Here is a 23,245-nt window from a genome sequence, read left to right as displayed (position 1 = left end):
CTTCAAACGCAGGCCTCAAAGAATTTCTCGGGTAAAGTTTCTAGGAACATGAGCTCACAATAGGAAAAAAAAAGAAAAAGATGTGTGTATATATCACAAAACACACAAGAAAACACACCATCACAAGCTATAGTCATCCAAAGCAACAACAACAAAAACAAAATCAACCTATAGAGACTGCAGATTTTTCAATACCACTTGATATAAAATAATTATATTGAATATCTTTGTAAAAAATAAAAGACAGTACTGACAACATGACTAGGGAGAAAGAGACTATCAAAATTGATTATGCAGATTTGAAAAAGAGCCAGATAGAACTTTTACAAATGAAAAATAAAATAATTTATATTTGAAATTTAAAGGACAAATTAAACATTAGAGTAAACACAGATGCAGGAGAATGGTGAACAGAAAGATAAATCAGAAGAAATTACACAGAATTCAGCATAGAGAGCTAGAGATGGAAAATATTAAAAACAGTGGTCCATAGCCACTTTAACTAGATTTATAAAACATATGAAGATACAATGAGAATATTTAACATATCTCTAAGTTCCATAAAAAGATAATAGAATGGGGTGAAGGAAACACTGGGAGAACTAATAGTGAATAATTTCCAAAATTAATGATAAAATTGAGTCCTCAGATTCAGAAAATCCAACGAAGTAAAAAAAAAAAAGGTAAACAAAAAGAAACTCAAACCTCAAGATAGCTCAGTAAAACTGTAGAACACCAAAAACAAAGAGAAAACTATAAAAGCAGCCAGACAGAAAAGATAAATTACCTGCAGTGGACCTGAAATCAGATTAAGAGTTGACTTCTAAAAAGCCTCAATAGAAGCTAACCTGCATTGGAATTACATATTTAAAGTCCCCAGAGAAAATATTTTCAATTTACTATTATATACCAAGAAAAGATATATTTCACAAATGAGAGTGAAATGAAGACATTTTTAAGAAAACAAAAACTAAGAGAATGTACCTTCAATAGAAACCTCATTTAAGAGATTTCAAAAAAAGATTCTTTGGGAAGAGAAAAATGACTGAGAGGGAGGATCTGAGATCTAAGAAGGAAGCTGTGACAATAAATATAAACAAACATTGTGTAAAGACAAAACCAAAGAAGTAAAATAATTCTGGACAATAAAATCATATAAAGTCAGAGTTAAAGTATTCTGAAGTTCTAACATTATTCAGGAGAAGGATAAAGATAGTGATTAACTTTTTACTTTAAATTTAACATGGATGCTTAAATGTATGTATATTCCCTAAAAAATATAAACAAACTGTATAATTTCCAAACCAGTAGAGGGGGAAAATGAAATAAGGGGTAAAAATGGCTTAATCAAAAAGAAAGCAAACTTTTTTTTCAATTCTAAAAAAACAAATGTTGAAGAAGTGGGACAAATGAAAAGCAAAAAATAAACTTCAACGTAAAAAGCACTTCTAGGTATAAAGAGGTTCACAATGTATTCCTAAAAGGTTCAAGAGTCAGGAAACTGATACCAACTCCAGTAGAAAGCAAAAATTTTCAAAACTGAGAGGAGAAATTGACAAATTTACCATCATCAGGAGGGATACTTCTCCCAGTAATTGAAAAAGCAGACAAAAAAATCATAAGAATTTAGTTGGTAAGAACCATATGATTAATGAGATTGTTCTAAAGGACTTATGTAAAATGTTAATCCAATACCTAGAAAATTATTTTCAAACACACATGTAGTACTTATGAAAACTGACTATATTTGAGGCCATTCAGCAAATCTTAAAGCAGCATACAGATCACATTCTCTCACTCAACATAATTAAGTTAGAATTTGTTTTAAAAATGTCTCTTACCAGCTTTGATATACACTTCTAGAACATTTATTTATTTTATTTTTAGACAGCTGGCTGGTATAAGGATTTGAACCTGTGACCTTGGTATTATATACACTTCTGATGAGAATAAAAGAGCTAATTTGGTTGTCACTTATCCACTAAGTTGACAATTTATTCTAGGTATTCACTTTTCTTTACCTTAATAAACTTAAATACTCGTATATGGTACACGTTTTTCTAATTGAATCTCTTTTTTGGAACAGATCAGACATAACTCTTAATGTTCCATTTAAAACCATTTTGACCTCAAAAAAATTTTCATTTTTACTGTATATGTATGTATCACAGAGCACTTTTTTTCAAAAAAAAAAAAGTCTTTTATTATTAGCAGTATGTAGTTGGATATTATTTTTTAGCCCAATATGACAATCTTTGTCTTTAATTAATCAACTTTAACCTATTGATGTTAATTATCACAACAGATATGACCATGGATCTGAGGCAGCTAGAGTGCTTATTTCAAAACAAAGTTTAGTTTCTGTTTGAAGAACAGGTGATTTTCTATAGCATTTGATTGTAAGTGTTTAACGTGAGAGCCTTCTGTATCTTGGTGCTCTATTAACAGTAGATGATAGTGCTGCTGCTACTGCTGGGGCTGCTTAGTTTCTGTTTGAAGAACAGGTGATTTTCTATAGCATTTGATTGTAAGTGTTTAACGTGAAAGCCTTCTGTATCTTGGTGCTCTATTAACAGTAGATGATAGTGCTGCTGCTACTGCTGGGGCTGCTGCTGTTATTATCAACTTTCAGTGTCCTGACCCCCACCCAAAATTTTAGACTCAAAACTGCTGTACCCACTTCATGTTCATTAGGATGGCTATTATCAAAACTAAAAACAAACAAAAAAAACCTAGAAAGTAAGTGCTGGTGAGGATGTAGAAGAATTGGAACTATTGTGCAATGCTGGTAGGAATGTAAAATGGTGCAACTACTGTGGAAAATAATATGGCAATTCCTCAAAAAATTAAAGATAGAGTTACCAAATGATCTAGCAATTCTGCTTTTGAGTATATACCCAAAAGAAGTGAAAGCTGGGACTTGAACTGACATTGTACACCCATGTTCATAACAGAATTATTCACAATAGCCAAAAGGTGGAAGCAACCATGTATCTATCGAAGGGCGAATGGCTAAACAAATTATGACATATACATACAGTGGAATATTATTCAGCCCTGAAAAGGAAGAAAATTCTGATGTACACTAAAACATGGATGGACTTTAGGACATTATGCTGAGTGAAATAAGCCAGTCACAAAAGGACAAATACTGTGTGATTCCACTTACATGAAATACCTTGAGTAGTCAAGTTCAGAGATGGAAATAGAATGGTGGTTGCCAGGCACTGGGGGAAGGGGAAAATAGGGAGTTATTATTTAATGGGTATGAAACTTCAGTTTGGGAAGGTGAAAAAGTTCTGGAGACGAATAGCAGTGACTGTTGTGGAACAATGAGAATGTACTTACTGTCACTGAACTATAGACTTAAAATAAGTTAAAATAGCAAGTTTTATGTTACGTATATTTTGCCACAATAAGAAAAGTCTGCTCTTCCTGTGTGTAGGAATAGTCTGCCACTGTTCCTGGGGCGCTGATATAATAATCAATGCTTTCAGAGAAGTCAGCTCTGTTATCCCTTTCTAAAGCTGCTTTTTCCACAATGTAGAGGTCAAAACAAGAATATTACCTAGGAATACCTTACGTTTGTATAGCACTTTATATTTGAAGAAAGGCTTTTATGTGGCTTAACCCATTTGATCCTCATGACATCCTTATAAGGTAAGTAGTATTACCCCCTTTTAATTGATGGAAGAAAGTAAAGCCTGAGAGATAAAGTTGTTCAAGACCACAGGGCTATTAAGGATGCAGGGATTCAAATACTTAATCTTCTGATTCTTCAGCCTTTATCTCCCAAAGTACAGGAATAATTGTCAACCTGTTAAGAACTTTACATTTAAAATGCCAAAAGCAAAGTGCTATTATTGTTAAACTGAATCAAGAAAAGAAAAAGAAAAATAGTATCATTAGCTTCTCAGTGACCAATAATGATTATACTAAATTTATGCTCTGAATCCTATTAACATATTTGTGGCTTTTTATAATGCTCTATTTCCAAACCTTGGTCACGTTTAAACTCTGGCTGGCTCTTTATATTGTTGGATTTTAGCTTCTAACCATACCATTTAATTTTGGGGTTGGGAGTGTTTCCCCTAAAACTCATTGTTTTAGATTGTAGCTATACAAATTTTTAACTAAATTCTCAAAAAACTTGTCCAATTCCAATAAAAACAAGTAGCCAGGTTGTTCTCTCATTGTTATGCAAGAACTATTTCACTTTGGGTCTTAAATTTCATTTTTTATTGCTCTCCTCGGAGTGAACAGCTAATGTAAACAGGAGAAACCTGGCATCACACCATCACTGGTCTTAGTGACTTTACGAGTTTCTCCTAGAACAAATGGCCAGGTCAGTGCACCCTCCCAATTCTCAGCACACAGCAGCATTCATTTTCCTTTGAAGCCTGCCATAGATAAGTCAACTCAGAGCTCCAGCTCTCCTGCTACAGAATGCTGACCCAGTTGCTTTCTCTGTCTCTGGGAAGATTTGGTGCCACATGGAGGAGGGATGGCATGGGCACTCCCTCATTTTGAATAAGCCTTCTTTAATTTATTAACTCATAACATAAATAACACTCCCTGAGGCAATATGCAATAGGTTTCTCACTGTGATGGTACTCAGTGAAAGAACCTGAGATTTTGCACCCCCGTGTCCTACCCTTAGTGTGATACCTTGAAGTGTTCATTGACAGGTTAAATATTGAAAGTTCAAAGAGACGGCCACTCTCTTTCCTCTTCCAAGTTGTTCATGCTGCTGTGAGGTGGCAACAGTGGACAATCTGGCTTACCATTGCATTTAGTCTGCAGATTCTGAATTCAGATTCCCTCACCTCATACATGGAAAATTGTTTGGAAGCATTCACCACACTTTAAATGGCTTAAGCATATTGGGACTCTGTTCCCTTGTGTTTTGTGGGCAAATTCATTTGCCACAGTTCTCTGTGACAAGTGAAATGGAGAGATATAGTATTTTTACAAAAAACAACTCGCATCTATAATTTGGGCAACACCTGGAGAACTTTTCCCCTGTATCTGGCTCATTGCTTCCATTCCTGTAGCTTACATTTCTTAAGCACTTACTCTGTGCCAGAAACCGTGCTGACCATTTCAGATGCACTGTGTTATTTAATACACACCATAGACCTGTGTGGTAGATACTAATTTATTCTCATTTTATAAAAAACAAACTAAAACTGAAACATAAAGAAGGTAAGTGGGCACATAGCAAGTAATTGGTTTATGTCATTCAACCCTTTTTTTCCTGTGTACAATTGTACCAGTCTAGCTCAAATAAGTCATAATATTACCTTTTGCAGTCCCAAATTAAAGAATATTCAGAAGCAGGCTTGCCAACTCCTGTCAGGTAAGTGGGCACATAGCAAGTAATTGGTTTATGTCATTCAACCCTTTTTTTCCTGTGTACAGTTGTACCAGTCTAGCTCAAATAAGTCATAATATTACCTTTTGCAGTCCCAAATTAGAGAATATTCAGAAGCAGGCTTGCCAACTCCTGTCCGTGTCTTACCCATTGTAATACTCTTCTTTTAGCAGGGGGTAGCACCAAGTTTCATATTATATTTCATGCATTTCAGATCTGTTATTGTTTCCCCTTCAACTTTCTCTTCTGATGATTTAAACAAATAATAGCAAACTCTCGTTAACATTCCCTCCAAGATTTTATTTTCCATCGCCTCAGTTGCTTAAGTCTACTTCAATTTCAAGCTTTATTCTATTGCCCGATATTCTACTAAAGAGTGAAAGATATAAAGCAGATACTCATTATTTGTAATTACGGAAATATAGCAAAAACAAAAAAAAATTCAATATCAAACAAAAATGGAAAGTAGCTTCATGTTATGAATGAGAGAGACTTTTGTCTTTAATGCTGATTAAAAGATAAAGAAGAATGTTATGAGTTCAAGCCTGTTTTTAGAGAGAAGCTTGATTTCTTTTTGAAAGTGCTAAAAAGATGTTTTGTTCTGGTATTTGTCTAATGTCAGCAAAATATTTTCAACCCATTAGACATAAGATGAATGGATGAATATTTACTGAGCATCTACTTTTTCTCAGAATTTAAGAATAATATAGACTGTTTCACAACTTAGTGAATGAGAGATGAATATACCAATACATTTAATTATAGCCAAAGCAGTACATATAGTGTTCTTTTTACTCTTTCTTCCATTCTTTAGAAAGACCTGACGATTTGTCCCCTAAAGCACATCTTGAATCTGTCTTCCTCTTCAGAGAAGCTTGATTTTGAGTTTCAGCAATAACCTAATTTATGCTTCTAAGATTAGAATCTATTTTTCCTCCATCTGTTGCCTAATAATTATGATCAGTTCTTAAATCTGGATTGAAATGCTGGAAGATGCTTCTAATTTCCCCAATTTAAGATGTATCTTCACGTTCCTCTTACACTACAGAGTCATCAGAAATCGGGCCTTCCCTCGTGATTCACACTACTGTCCCATTTGGAGTTACACACTTGGAACACAGCAGTGAGGATGTGCAAGAATTAATCTTCCAACAGCTGGAAAACATTTTGCCAGGTTTGCCTCAGCCAGTTGCTATGATATGCCAGAAATGGAGATATTCACAGGTAATCAAAGAATCCAGTCGTATGAGCACAGCATTTTCTTAGTAGGCTGACAGAATTGACTTTACTTCTTCATCTTTTGTCACTCTCTAGTTTACAAAATTAAGGTGATCTTTGGAACAAATTTATGGTTCCCTAACACACAAGCGTAACTTTTACAGGGTTTTATTGTCTGCTATTTCTCAACAAGAGGTGCATACAATTTTTACCAATGTTATGTTCAAATTCTGGCATCTTAAGAATTATACACCCTGAAATTCTGGAGTTTCCTATGCAGGCAAAGCAGGTTGTACATCAAAATGCAGCTGTTTCTTTGGGGTTTTCCTAAATCATTACTGTGGTTATATAGAAACCACTATAACCTCCACAATTTTTGCAATATATGAAATTAACCTTGCAAGTGTACTTTGCTACCACAACTTTTATTTTTATTAAGTTCCCACTTTGGTTTTAATAGCTACTAGCAGAGCTCTTAGGGGGAGAAAGATGAATACCTGCATAGAACAGCTAGTTGAGCTGTTTTTCAGGGTTGGATATGCCTGCTGATCATTCTACTAGTTCAGACTTAAGCTCTTTATACTAGGTAAATGTTGACTTTTTTGAAAATCTCTGCACATTCCAACGGAAGTTTGTGAGTATTCGTAGAAAAAGCCTTTTGATCTGTAAATTCAGTTATAAAGTCATTTAGGGGACAATGGAGCAAAGGGTACATAGAGAAAAGAAGCAGTGAGCAATTCATTTTTTTCCTGAGATTTCTAAGCCCATTGATTAACTGATTTATTAGCACTATTGATTATCCAAGCTGTGAAGCTTTTAGAAAAAGTGATATTGTGGGAAACTGCAGCAGATTTTGTATATTTTAAAGAGCTTTCCAAAATCAGAGGAAATGGTAAATTACTTCCTAAAATATTACAGCAGATCTTTGTGTTTAACCGTCTCATCTGAAGTTAAATTATACAGTGAACCTTTGGGGAAAATATTTACTTAAACATGTCATGGTCACTTTAGAAGGCTTTGCTTTTTCCTCTTAAAAAGCTTTGAAAAATCTCAATGGCTAATATCTTTAGGTTGGCTTGAAAAAGAAAACAGGGAAATAATATTGTTGATATAATTTAAAACTAGATATGTTACACATCAAGTCACTTTGCAATTTATAAATATTCCTGTAAAAGTCTGTGATGTTTCCTCTTGTGCCTTTCTCATAAACAATTTATTAATAATTGAGAAAGTGGGTTTAAAACCTACTTATTTCTTAAAATTTGATGTGTTAATAAGAAGAGATTAGTTCTAACTACAAAATGACTAATTCAAAGTTGTGCAATATCACAAAATTTAATAAAAAAAATCTTTGAACACAATGTACATCCAAACCCTAGCAATTTTTATTCAACAATTTGGATGTCGAAATTATTCCACAACACTTGCAACTCTGTAGTAATGAAATCTACATTGGCTGCAAAGCCTGAAAGGGGAGAAATTATCATTCACACTTAGAAGTTTGCATTTTCCACTATTCATACACTTCTCATAGTGCCTTAAGCATTATTCTACAGAGCATAACATTGTCATTCATGGCAGAGATCTGACCTACATTGTGTTTTACATATATATGAACATCACCTTTTGAAAGGGAATAATTGATGAAAGGTTCAGAAATTTAATATCATTTAGCTAATTTGTTTTCAGCTACTTTTCCCTTAGAACATTTCTCCAATGCTTTTAAAAGATCTATTTTAACCTTTGGAATTTGACATAAATGTATGCACCCCTTTTCCCTTGCCATCCCAGTACACACAGTCCACCTTCACTGAATTCATGTATGTGTATGAATGTGGTCTAATACAGGGCTAAACTGAAAGGAAGGATAATGTAGACCCCAGGACAAAAAAGAAAGAGGAATACCAACTGATTTTTAAGTTTCCCTCATTTTTTTTTTTTTTTGTCTTTTTGTCTTTTTCCGTGTCTGGCAACGGATCACAACCCTCAGTGTTGCCCCCGTACCGGACCGGGGACCGGCAACGGAATTGCAACCCTCGGTGTTGCTCCCGCGCCTCGCTCAGCCAGTGAGCGGGAACCGGTCTGCATGTGGGATCCGAACCCTTGGGCGGGAGCGCCGCCGCGCTTCCCAAGCGGCGCACTATCCAGTGCGCCACCGGGCCGGCCCACGTTTCCCTCATTTTTGAGTGAAGGTACATGGAGGGACATCCCACCCTATGTTCTTTTTCTTTTCCTCCTTTCCCTGTACTGCTCCATCCAATCCTTCTATTCTCCTCGCTCTACCCCCTTCCTTTTCTTCTCTTTCTCTGAAAAACAAATAATAGAGTCCCACACACCCTCATTTTATGAAAGTCTCCATAGACCACAGAGCTGGTGCCCCTTATCCCAGGCAGTGGTGGGTGGTATGAATTCCCCATCCTAGTCCCCTCAGGCTTGACTCTTTCTTTTCATTCCTTTTATTTTTTTCTCCTTTTTCTCTTCTTCTGTCATCCTTACACTGCATCCTGGCATCCAGTGACTCTGGAGGGTGAGAAAGAAGTAGAGAACGCAAGGGGGAGAGTGATTATGAGCACATCCAATGTTCTTGGCCTGGAACTGGACAATTCAAAGATGTGATCTCATTTAATATCAAAAGTGACCTTATAGGACAATGAGATACTATTACACACCTAGAATGGCCAAAAGCCAGACTCTGACAACACCAAATGCTGCCAAGGATGTGGAGCAAGAAGAACTCTCATTCATTGCTGGTGGGAATGCAAAATGGCCCAGCTACTCTGGAAGACAGCTTGGCAGTTTCTTACAAAACTATGCATATGCTTACTACACTATTCAGCAGTCCTGCTCCTTGTTATTTACCCAAAGGATCTGAAAGCTTATGTCCACAAAAAAACCTGCACATAGATGTTTATAGTAGCTTTATTCGTAGAAGCAACCAAAATACCCTTCAGTAGGCACATGGGCAAATAAACTGTGAAACATACAGAAGACAATGGAATATTATTCAGCACTAAAAGAAATGAGTTCTCAAGCCATAAAAAGATATGGAGGAAATTTAAGTGCATATTACTAGTACTCTGCTCATCAAACCCTAGATAATAATATTTGCTGAAGACCTCCTCCTAATACTCTAAATAGGATTTCATCTTGAGTAAGATAATGGTGCATACTTCTAGGTGCTGCTCCTAAATGAGGATAGAAGCAGATGAAGAAAGAGGTGTGTTTGAAAGACATCGGAGCTGCTTCTGTGCCTCCCATTTTGGGTTTGAAGAAAGCACTTGAGTAGGTGGTTCACACAAACTTGGCAAAGCCGTGGCAGATTTCTTGTGGATCTCAAGTCCTCCCTTTTGCAGCTATTTGCCCTCCATAATTTAAATGTTTAGCCAGTTAATAGAACTTGAATCTGAGTCTGTGATACACTGAACTAAAGTTTCTGTGACACATGTGATTTATTAACCCTTTCAGCAGAAGAATAATAACTGAGAATGCCTTTCCAAGTAACTTGACAGGGGACATTCATTCAGTTTGACAACCCTGATACTCTCACTTTTTCTATTTGCTGGGCCTTCCTCTGTTTTGGTGTCTATCATGATGCCTTTCTCAAACTATAGTAAATTTCTAATTTGCTCTCAGATTTGACTATAATTTTCCCCATCTTTCTTCAGTTCTAGAAAATCTTAGTGGCCCTTTTCCCTACCTTAGCACACTCATGGATTACTTTATTTTTCAAAGAACACCAAATGTATTTTCAAATGCCAAGGAAGTCAGGAGAAGCATTTAAGGGGAGGGAGAGATGGTGAATGAATACATTGGTATCTTTAGCAAAATAAATTGATTTGGACTAGCCTATTAAGCTTGTGAAGTATAACTAGAAATCAGTTATCTTCTGTGGTTATATTTCTTCACTTAGTCTTTTTGCCCTGAGACTGTGCCTTCTTTCTCCCCTTTTATTATTTTTTTAAAAGAAGGATCATGAACTCTTACAGGATTTGAAAGCTGTGAACATGAAAATTGTCTTCATTAAAGAAATACATATACATATGTATTTTTCCTTTCTTAACTTTCTTCACCCTTCTGTTCACATTCTTCGCTTTCAGCTCTATCCTTTTTTTTTCTCTTAGACAAGGAAATCTTTGCACTTTTCAATACAAAGTCCCAATTTTTGCCTCTTCAGGTTTTTCCTAACTGATTACCTCAGTTGGCATAGTACCTAATTCCCAGAAGTAAAGAGGACTAAAAGAGAATAAAGGAAATGTGCAATAGCTTACCGCAAGAATCTTCCTTACAGACTTGCATTTGGTGGGGAAGGGAGTGTGCACACAGCAGAGCTTGAGACCACCCATACACTTACTTTATTGTCTCATAAGATTATTAATTTCTGGTGGGTAATTGTATCTAATTTCATCACTGAAAGGTCAGGTGGTAATTGATAATTTGTTTTTTTCTTCTCTTTCTTATGCATTTTCTGTTGTTATCCTCATTTTCTTCTTTTAAATAAGTTGGAACTAGAAGGCAGTGACTGGTTTCATAAATACACCAAATTTGTAAATCCAAAGGGTTGTTGTCTCCTCAAAGTAGTAAGTCACCTCAACAAGATACACCCTTATTTCAACAAGGTTGGGCATATCTTTCCGAGCCTGACACATATTCTTCATCATATCATCAGCTGGATCAGGTTTTTTAAATTTTAAGTAAAATTTGATGTTTTAGGAGCTGGCCATTTAGCTCAGCTGGTTAGAGCATGGTGCTGATAACACCAAGGTCCAGTGTTCAATCCCTGTACCAGCCAGCCTCCAAAGGAAAAAAAAAAAAAAAAAGATGTTTTAGAAACAACCAAAGTCATTTGGACTTAAATCTTTTTATAAAATGGATGATTAATCTTAACCCTTTTTTTAGATGTAACTAAAGAACTATGGCTGGTTTATATTTGTTTATCTGGTTTAATGTGTCCTGTTAGCTGATTCTAAAGGCAGTCTTCAATTTGGTACACCTAAAAGACATTGGCCAGTACATCATCACGGATATAAATTTATATGGTCTTCTAGGATAAATACTTTGGAAGACAATAATCTGTATTTATCAGTTGAAGTACATTAGGTTTGTCATTTTGTAGTTCTTTTCCACAATAAAATCATGTTCTTTTGATCATTCTGCCTCCTAGTCCTATGGCTTTTCTCCCATATTCATGCTTTATAATTCCTGGATTTTTAATAAGGTGGTATGATTATGATCTTGGACTTTGGAGTGAGGCAGACTTAGGTTCAAACATAGGCTCTATGTGTGCCTTTGGACAAACTAGACTGCAACTCTGTGTTGTGACTGTACATCTCTAATTCAGTGATCAGAATTTCCCATCTAATGATTTCACACATTTGTACAAGTACTATCTCAAACTGAAGCATGTGGTTAGTAATGTACCAATGACAAAGAAATGAAATGCTTAGGTCTGACACCTATTAGGTTTCCTGTTCTTGATAAATTGGGTCATGCTACAGTCCATCTATCCGAAAGGGCCTATTTTGGCTCTCCAAAGGTCACTATAATATTATGGTACATAGGCAAGAGTGCTCTCGTGGCTACAGTTTCATGCCAGGAAATGTTAACTCATGGCACAAATGTGTTAAATTACCAAACACTGGAAAACATGTTTAGTGACATTTAATATAGACAGTGGTATGAAGCATGTTCTCAGCTAATCTTACTAGACAGTGGTAGTAAGAGGAGGAGGAGGTGTAGAGGATGTGGGTGAAGGTGCTTCCATGGTCATTTCTCTGTTGGTAGCTTAGCTCTGTGTGGCCCTTACTCACTTTTCCTGATTATGTCTCTTTATGCCCACATGTTGTCCCCCTTTTCATTTTTCTTACTCTCTTCTCTTTTCAGAGTTTCTCTCTTTTCTCTCTGTTTCACATATATAAATAGTTCTGGACAGGGATGTTTCAGAAGGACTGATTCAGTGCCAGGGGCTATGACACTTAGTCATACCCACAGGGACTGTTGAATAAGATCAGAACAAGTTTAGATAAAAGTGGTGGATCCCTGTGAACACAGCAACTCTTTGCCAGTTAGGGTTTTGTTTTGTTTTGTTTTTTAGATTAAAGATTTTCTAGCTTCTTGCCTTTTATTCATAAACTAACTTGCACATTTTCCAGTGTTCGATAATTTAACACATTTGTGCCATGAGTCAACATTTCCTGGCCTGAAATTGTAGCCATGAGAGCACTCTTGCCTATGTACTGTAAGTTTATAGTGACCTTTGGAGAGCCAAAAAAGGCCCTTTGGGATAGGTCGACTGTGGCATGACCCAATTTATCAACAACAGGAAACCTAACAGGTGTCAGTCCTAAGCATTCCATTGGGTAATCTCCTACCTCTTGGTCACTGGCACATTACTAACCATATGCTCCGGTTTGAGGTAGTACTTGTACATATGTGTGAAATCATTAGATGAGAAATTCTGATCATTGAATTAGAAATGTACAGTCACAGTTTAAGTGAAGTTTATATGGACAGATATTTCCCCTTTTCACAAAATTTCATATTGTGAACTATTAAATGTTTTACCACATATGAATTTAATGAAGTCATTTTTTCTCAAGAACACTAGGGACTTAGCCTGCCATGTAGTCAGTATCACACTTATTCAGAATAACTAATTATTTGAACAGCAATACTTTATAGGAAACTTTAAAAAGGAGCCTGTGTTATTTTTTTCCTGGACAAATGCTATATATATTCATCTGCACCCAGTAGTAATACTTAAAACTGGGTGGTAGATGTTATTACATGGTAATGCACACTCTAAGAGAAATAGGCTCCTTTCCAGTGCTATTCATAAAGAGTAAGTCTACTTTGTCTATTTAGAATAGACATCAATATTATGCTATAAAACTAACAAATTTTTAAAAAGCTTAGTTGACAAGAACTATTTATACCTACATTAGAAATGAATAATATACAGTTATCTTTTCATTCAGCACATATTTGTTGAGCTCCTGCTATGTGCCAGATGGTGCACTGATTCCTAAAGACTCAAAGACAGCTCCCTTCCTTCAAGAAGTTTCCCATATAATCAATCAGCAAGGATGACCAATAAGCAGATAATCATGATGTAGTACAGTTTGCTGTATGAAAGGTATGAACAATGTACTGTGTGAGCACAGAGCAGAATGGAGAAGGATGTGGTAAGAAATATGTTCCTAAAAGATGTCACTTCAGCTAAGTCCTGCAAAATAAGGAAGACATACAGGCATAGGGAGTGATGTTGGAGCAATGTTCCAACATTATATGCAATCTCTCAGAGGTAGAATAGGCAATGTGCATTTGAGGAATGGCTGATGGTCCAGTTTGGCAGAAAGGTAAAATGAAATTGGAATATGAAACTATGAGACTAGAGCTGACATGTTTGTCATGCTAACATATCTGGATATTCCCTTATAGCTCAATTGAGCTCAGTTTTGGTGCTGTCAATGTCCTCTGACTGGGACATTACTATTACCACAATCAGACGTGTCTAAAGTAGAGGCTCAGCTGGTTCTACTTCAGATTCCCTTATTCTTTCTTTTCACCTTGGTATAATACATATATATTGGTATATATATTTCACCTTCATATATATATATATATATATGTGTGTATGTATTCACATATATATATATGTATGTATTTTCTCTCTCTCTCTCTCTCTCTCTCTTTCTCTCTCTCTTTCTCTCTTTTGAAAATGCCATTTATTAATCCCTTACTCTGTGTACTTCCTGGGCTCTGCATGTAACTCACCCTTGGTATAATACATATATATTGGTATATATATTTCACCTTCATATATATATATATATATATATATATATATATATGTGTATGTATTCATATATATATATATGTATGTATTTTCTCTCTCTCTCTCTCTCTCTCTCTCTCTCTCTCTCTTTCTCTCTCTCTCTCTTTTGAAAATGCCATTTATTAATCCCTTACTCTGTGTACTTCCTGGGCTCTGCATGTAACTCACTTCATCCTCCAGCCACCTTGTGGAGTTTATATTCCTTCCCCATGGCATGGTGACAAAATTGAGGATTAGAGAGCTCAGGTATCTTGTGTAAGCTTCAGCTGCTAGGAAGTAGCAAAACTGGAATTCAAACACTGGTTTATTTAAAAGCTTTTAAACAACCCACTTTACTGTGGTAATTTTGAGTTTGGGCTTTCCCCCAATTATGACACATTCTTATACCATTCTTCTTTTGCTACTGTCAGCTAGAAATAATCATAGTTAACATTTATACTCTGATTTGAGAAAGAACTTTAATATTTGTATTTATTTTATTCTCACAATAGTTTGCACAGGCCAGGAAGTAAATATTATCTTTGCTTTAAATGAGGAAACTGAGGTTTCTATTAAATGTTTTGCCTAAACTGGTGCAACTAGTAAACAACAAAATAGATATTGGAATGTCACTTTAGATTCAAAAGTTCATGTTTCACACCATATTCAAAAATAACTCAAAATGGACCATAGACCTAAACATAAAATCTTAAAATATAGAACTTTTAGGTGAAAACAAGAGAAAATTTTATGGCCTTGGATTTGGCAAACATTTCTTAGATAGAACACAAATAGCACAAACCATAAAAAAGAAATTCGTAAATTGAATTGGATGAATGTTTGCAAAGCATATAAAAGATTGGCATCCAGAATATATATATATATATATATATAAAAACCTCTCACAAATCAATAATTTAAAAAGCCAGCTTGATTATTTAAAAATAGACAAAAAAATTTGAAAGAGCACTTCACTAAAGAAGAAATGTGAAATTTAACTGTGGAGTTGTAATAATTCTACACCTATAAAACATTGCTGAAAGAAATTAAAGAAGGCCTAAATAAATGAAAAGACATCATATATTGGAAGGTTTAATATTTTTAAGATGGAAATATAACCCAAAGTGATCTACAGATTTATTGCAATCTCTATCAAAAATCCCAGTAGTCTTTGCAAAAATGAAAAAGCTGATCCTAAAATTCATATGGAACTGTAAGGGCCCCCTGAATAGCCAAAACAATCTTGAAAAAGAAGAACAAAGTGGGAGGACTTTGGAATAAAATGGAATAGATCTGAGAGTCCAGTAATAAATCCATACCTATATTCAATTGATTTCTGACAATGTTCGCAAGAACACTTGACAGGGAAAGAATAGTCTCTTCAATATATAGAACAGGGACAACTGGATACTCACATATGAAAGAATAAAGCTGGACCTTAATCTCACACTGCATACAAAAATTTACAAAAATGGATTAGGAACCTAAATATACAAGCTAAAATCATAAAACTCCTAGAAGAAAATGAAGGGGCAAGTTTTCATGACTTTGGATTTGGAAATGGTTTCTCAGATAGGACACCAAAACATAAGCAACAAAAGAAGAGATAATCTGGGATGCATCAAAATTCAAAACTTGTGTGCATCAAAGGATTTTCAAGAAAGTGAAAAGATAACCCATAGAATGGAAGAAAATATTTATGAATCACATATCTGATAAGAATCTACTATCCAGAATGTGTAAAGGACTCTTACAACTCAATAGCAAAAAAAAAAAAAACCAAGCCAAATTAAAAATGAGCAAAGGACTTGAGTAGACATTTTGTCAAGGAAGAAATCTGAATGGCCAAAAAGCACATGGAAATATGCCCAACATCATTATTTATTAGGGAAATGCAGATCAAATCCATAATGAGATACCATTCCACACCCATTAGGATGACTATAATTTTTAAAAATGCAAAGTAGCAAGTGTTAGTAAGAAAGTAGAGAAAGGCTTTTTGCCAGTAGGAATATAAAATGGTTCTGCCACTTGGAAAATAGCTTTTACGGTTCCTCAATAAGTTAAACATAGAATTACAATATGACCCCGCAATTCTACTCCTAGGTGTATACTCAAAAGAATTGAAAACGTGTTCAAACAAAACTGTGTACCCAAATGTTCATAGCACCACTATTCACAATAGCCAGAAGGCAGAAACAGCCCAAAGGTCCATCAACTGATGAATGGAAAAATAAAATAGACTATCAATGGACTATCACTCAGCCATAAAAAGGGATGAAGTGCTGATATATGCTACAATGTGGATGAACCTTGAAAACATTATGCTGAGTGAATGAAGCCAGTCACAAAGAACCCATCTTTAGTGATTATATAAAATATCCAGTATAGGCAAATCCATAGAGACAGAAAGAAGATTAGTTTTTGCCAGTGGCTGTTACTAATGCTAAATTTTATGTTATGTGTATTTTACCACACACAAAAAAAGAAAAGATGTGGATGACAAGTAAGCACACAAAAAGATACTGAACATTGATGATCATTTAGGAAATGCAAATTAAAACTATAGCAAGATACTATGACACACCTACGAGAATGGCTGAAATAAAAAACTCTGAAGATGCCAAATGCTGGCAAGGTTGTGAAGCAACTGGAGCTCTCACTTATCACTGGTGGGAATGCAAAATTGCACAGCCACTTTGGGAAGCAGGTTGGCAATTTCTTACATTAAACATATACTTGCCATGTAACCAAGCAACTCCACTGTTAGGGATTTATCTAAGAGAAATGAAGATATACATCCACACAAAAACCTATATGCGAATGATAATAGCAGCTTTATTAATAATTGCCCCAAACTGGAAATAACCCAAATATTCACCACTTACTAAGTGGGTAAACAAATTATTGTTTATCCATAAATAAAGAACTACTCAATAACAAACAGGAACAAATTAGTAGTATTTGCAGTAACATGAGCGAATCTCAGAAGCATTATCTAAGTGAAAGAAGTCAGATTCAAAGCTACTTATATGACTTCCTGGAAAAGGAAAAACTGTAGGGATGAAAAACAGATCAGGGTGTGAGGGGCTGTGACTGGGAGGAGGGGATTAATTACAAAGGAGCACAAGGGAATTTGGGAGGTTCCATTTTTGTGTTATTATAACAGAACACCTGAGACCGGATAATTTATAAAGAAAAGAGGTTTATTTGGCTCACAATTCTGGGACAGCTGCATCTGGCGTGGGTCTCAGGCTGCTTCTACTCATGGTGGAAATCAGCAGGCAGCCCGTGGGTACAAGCAGATCATATGGCGAGAGGAAGCAAGAGAGAGAGAGGGAGGGGGGGTTCCAGGGTCCTCTAAACAACCAGCTTAGCTGGAACTAATAGAGCGAGAACTCACTCACTATCCACCTTCCTTCCCCCGGGAAGAGCATCAGTCTATTCCTGAAGGATCTGCACCCATGACCCAAACAGCTTCCAGCACTGCCACATTGGGAATCAGATTTCCACATGAGTTTGTGGGGGACAACATATCCAAACTCTATCAGGGGGTGATGGAAATGTTCTCTATATTGTTCGTAGTGGTGGTTACACGACCGTGTGCATTGTCAAAATTTAAAGAACAGTACACACAAAAAAGGGTGAATTTTACTGTATATAAATTATACCTCAATTAATCTGACTTTAAAAACCACTTGCGTTTTTCTTTTTCTTTTTCTTTCATTACCATATCTCTGAGGAGCACAAGAGTTGAACCTTCTGTTTTCACAGTGCTAAGAGTAGAAGGAAGGTTTTTCTAGACCTGAAGATCAAAATGGCTACATTTTTGTTTTTGGTTTTTTTTGTCATAACCTCTCAGCCCAGACATAAGCTGTTGGGTCCATTCAACATGAATGAGAACCAGAAAGAAATGGCATTGGCTGTGCTTTTGGGTCATCAGGAAGAAGAATGGATAGGGAATGGGAGAAGGGATGCAGAAGGGTTGACTCCATGGGAAATGAAGCAGCTATCAACTTAAACAGGGGAAGAAGTAGTGATGAGGTTCAGTTAAGGAGGAAAAATGATTTTCAGCTTGTCTCTACATCACTATTGAGAGCATTTTTGTCCCTCTGAATTCTAGGATCCTGAGCAATCGGAGCCTTTGAGAGATTATAATGGAACATTTATATTTAGATGAAAACAAAAGGATTCCAAACCTATTAAATCACCTTGTGGAAAGGAACTGTTTTGTACCCTCACGGTTTTCACAGAGCCCAGCAACTACTAGAAACAAAACAAATATTTGAAGAATTAATGAATGAATACACAAAAACTGTCTGAAGGGCAGAACAATTTTCTACTAAATTAAAATCTCTAAAGGGGAATGTAATACAACTATTGTTTTGTCTGTTATTATTGCCACAGTACTGGAGAAAGCCATATCTCATTCTTTATTGTGTGCTTGCTCTGAACAAGTCCTCATCAAAATAGTCTGCTCCAGTGTGTTTAGGATTTTAAAAGATAGAATAGATCTAAATTCTAAATAGATCTAAAGATAAATAGATCTAGATTCAATGTAGACCTCAGCAATTGAATACGCAATTTCAGCAAAGTATGTCCTTTGCAGTACAGCCCACTAAAGCTGCTACACGGATCATATAAATGATTTGTGGCACATTCTGCCTGCATCCACCCCGTGGTTTATTAAAATAGAATAGACAAATACCAATAAAGTAAAAAGCTCCATTGGGAATTGACCAAACCACATCACTTTCTTCATACCTAGGGTATTCCAGCCGATAGTAATTTTACAGCAGCTCTTTGTAGTACCAAATACAGAGTTCTATAGCCAGGAGTCCGTAATACAAGCAAGCCTTCCCCTAAAGCACGACAAAGAAACGGGTTTATGAAATCACCATTAAATATAATAGAACACTAGAGAGATAAGTAGAACAGAGGAAAGATGAGATGATGAACTCAACAATTAAAAATGTACCATCTCTGCAGGAAAGCATGTATGTGTTGATAAAGCTCTTTGTGAATATCAACCATTGTAGCAAAAGATGATGTAGGACTGAGAGCCCCGAAACTCACTGGCCAAAAGAGGTAACTATTCAAGGAAATATACCTTAATCTAAAAATAGATTAAATGGTGTAATCAGCACCCCAATTTATCATAATTATCCCAGTTTTGAGTATCACATATCTTCAGTAATATGCAATATATGGTTAAGAAATCATCCTTATTTTCTTAATAATGTAGCAAATACATTCCATATGTATATGATTTCTCCTGTGCCACAAAAATCTGAGCCTAGAGAGTCAACTGTTTTAAGAAAGAATTTTTGAAAGATGTAAACGTAAATTGGCTAGGTCACCCAGAAAAAGGTGGTTTCTTTTCTAACACCTATAGCTTTTTTTTTTTTTCCTTTTTGTCTTTTTTACTCACCAGTAATGGGATCGCAACCCTCGGCGTTGCACCCGCACCTCGCTCAGCCAGTGAGCAGGAACTGGTCTCCACATGGGATCCGAACCCTCGGTGGGAGCGCCACCACGCTCCCAAGCGGCGCACTCTCCAGTGCGCCACCGGGGTGGCCCACACCTATAGCTTTTAAGAATGTATTTATATCTCCCAGAAAAAAAAAGAATTCAATGGATTATTTAGGCTTATTTTGAATGTTCACTGCAGCTTAACTATATTAAAGTATGGACTCTGTCACTGTGTTCTCCATCTTTTGAAATTAAAGCAAATATGTGTATATCCCATCATAAACACACATATACATTCACGCATACACACTCGTCTAGTTACATTTGACACATTTTTCAAGGTATTCTTTACAATGGCATTTTATGAGATGAAGATGGATTAGCTCAGTGAGAGACCATATTCACTTCCTATTTGAAATTCAGGATGATTCAAATATTTCTGGTGCCTTTGCTTGGTGTCTACAAAAGGTGAGCCAGAGCAAGAGAATTGAGCTTTCTGGGGATGACAACATAGTGTCAGAGCAAGGATGGTAGGTACGAGAATAGTTGTTGTCCTGGGCAGTGTAACTGCTCAAGAACTGGGTTAGAATGGTAAGGTAAAACAGAAGGAGGTTAATAGCATAGTTACTCCAAAAGAAAACGTAAAACTTAGAGACTGAGAGTTCCCCCCAAAAATAATTTTCATAGAAAAGAAAAATTTAATCACATTTAGAGATGATTTGAACACTGAGAATATAAAACTTTCAAAAGTATGAATTAGGTTTTTTTTTTACCTGTGTGCATGCATTCTTTGAGCAAATATTTATTCAACACCAATCATGCACAATGGACTAATAGATACTGGGACAAAAGATGAATAAGACACAGCCCCCATGGCTTGTTATTCTTGAGGACTCAGAAGTCTTGTAAACATCAAACATCTCTTACCAAATTTCATTTTGGTGAGTTATGTACAGAGGAATCAGCAACATTTTTTTGGATTTTCATCAAATCCCAGAGAGATTTTTAAAAAATAGAATATTAGGTGTAAATATACCCCTGATAGGGGGAGGAACATTACATTTTGAATTTGGTAAATAGAAAATATTGAATATAGAAAAAAATTCTGTCTTCAGCATTCATGTCCCAGATCTTCCTTTCCTATGTCATGGAGATTTGCTTAGCAGTTGATAGTACTGATCACTGCAGACATAGCACTAAAGCCCACCTTTTTCAGAGTGCCTGGACTTGTTCCCTGTCTATAGATATGTAAACAGATATTTCCATTGACATCAGAATAAGTTCTCTGATCTGTCCTTTATTTATTTACACTTCCACTCATCTTTGTAAACAGGCATATGAAGGATGCTGTAATCAATTCCTTGGGAATATGGTACAAATAGGGAGATTCATACAGAGAATCAATATGAACCATTATGGACACAGTGATTTGAAGGCAGGTATTGATTACACATTTGATTAAGTTTTTTTTTCTCCCAATCACTGTTTTCTCCCAAACCTTTTATGGTTACTACCTGAATATTTAGCCATGGGTAAACAAAGAATATGTTACTCCAGATTCTAGTTCTATCTACATTAATATTTTTATAAAAGAGAGGTTGGGAAGGCTCCTGGGAAATAAATTTTACACAGTATTTTATTCCATTTTAAAAAGTTACTCATCCACTCACCAAGCCTGAACTCAGGTTGTCCACTTTCACCTGAGATTAACTGAGATGGTTTTTCAAAGCTTACCTTAGTTCCTTCCTGGCCCCCCAACCCTCTTCTTTGTGGAAATATTCTTCAAGCTGACAGAGACTCTGTGCTCAGAGCCACATCAAGCCTTACCCCAGAGCTGTGGTCCAGGCATTTTTATTTCATGGACCAGCAAAATTCTTCTAAATGCTTTGGGAACCAGTATCATATTGTTCTTTTTATTGTGTAATTAAAAATTTAAAAAGCAAAAACACAGCTACATGAATTTAAATAAAAGAATAACCCAAAAGAAGTAAAGATATAACTTTATAATAGATTTATAAATATTATAAATATAATACATTTAGCTTTATGGAAAAGCTCATAATTCTTTTTTTTTTTTTCTCATCTTGCCATGGATTGCCTTTTGGGAATCACTGCCTTTGTGCTTAGCATTGGGGCTATAAAAGAATAAGTTAACCAAATATTCAATTTCTGCTGTTTATGTACCATGGCACAGGTTCAGATTTACACTGGCAACAAAGTAGAGGAAGGCAAGGAAGTGAGAAAATGAATGAATCAGCTCCATACCATCTCAGCCTTCAGAGCTACTCATTATTGCCAGTGCGGTCAATATCTAACACACATGATGGACAGGGAAATGCCAAGGCAAAAAGACTATTACTCAGAGTTTGCCCCAATCAAGTTAGTATGCAACTAGGAGAAAATAAGATTTCCCTGAATTCAGACACAATTTAAGAGTCACCCTCAGACACTGGAATGAATGAAGATTTAACAAAAAGAAAGACACAGTGTGAGTATCAAAATCACAAGCGATGGCTTAGACATCTCCATCTGCCATCAAGACTTACACATACCCAAGGCTAATTAGAGTGGCCCACAGGAATATAATGTAACATAAGAAAGTAATAAAATTATCTATAGTCTTTTACAACACCTGGGGTTTTTAATGTAAATTATCTTATATGCAATTGAGAAACAGGAGATCAATATCAAGGGGAACCATATGTTTATGTTTTGAAATAATTGGGAGAAGTTTTCTCACAAGCAAAGATAAACCCTTGCTAAATGTGAAAATCTTGAGAAAAAATAACTGAAAATCTGCAGAGGTGACTTCCTTTAGAGCAAATATTGGCTGTTTCAGTGGCCTGATGAACTGATGGATTTTCTATTATGTTGCTGTTCAGCAAAGGTACGATGGCAGATGACAAAACCACAAAGACACTTCCCCTATACTAAAATGATGAACTGATGAAAAAGGCTACATCCCAGATCATATTTTTAATTTAGATCAAAGTCATCTCTTTTAGAAGCAACAGCCCTCCAGGACCTATATCTCAAAGGAGAAGCACCAGCCTCAGGGCTCAGGCTAGAAAGAATGGACCACTGTTGCTAGATGCAGAGGCTGGGAGAATGTTAACTGTACCAGCCACTTTACTATGATGTCTACTGTTTTTGTTAGTGCTTGGTTCAAAGTTCCATATGTTTTGAGTCTTCTGCCCAAACTCTATTTCTCCCACAAGACCTGATAATTTTAGTGTACGGTTTTGTAGAAGTACAATTATAGTCGAAACACCTGTATTTTATTTTTACATGGCAGACAAAGCCACAGTGTGACCCATGGAAAGGCAATGGTCTGGAGGGACGTTTTAGAAGGTAATTAGAAGGAATTG

General features: G+C 35.8%; 1 protein-coding gene across 1 annotated transcript in view; it reads left to right on the top strand.

Moving 5' to 3' along the window:
- Positions 1–23,245, top strand: part of LOC103598656 (renalase) — a 75,203-nt gene that overhangs the window by 40,159 nt on the left and 11,799 nt on the right. The window contains exon 2 of the mRNA XM_008582698.1: positions 6,423–6,598. Within this exon, the coding sequence (XP_008580920.1) occupies positions 6,423–6,598 (176 nt within the window). The remainder of the gene's footprint in view (positions 1–6,422; positions 6,599–23,245) is intronic.

The sequence above is a fragment of the Galeopterus variegatus genome, unplaced genomic scaffold, assembly GCF_000696425.1.
Source record: "Galeopterus variegatus unplaced genomic scaffold, G_variegatus-3.0.2 Scaffold2702, whole genome shotgun sequence".
NCBI lineage: Eukaryota > Metazoa > Chordata > Mammalia > Dermoptera > Cynocephalidae > Galeopterus > Galeopterus variegatus.
Note: the sequence above shows the minus strand (reverse complement) of the source record. Positions and strands in the feature narration are given on the sequence as shown.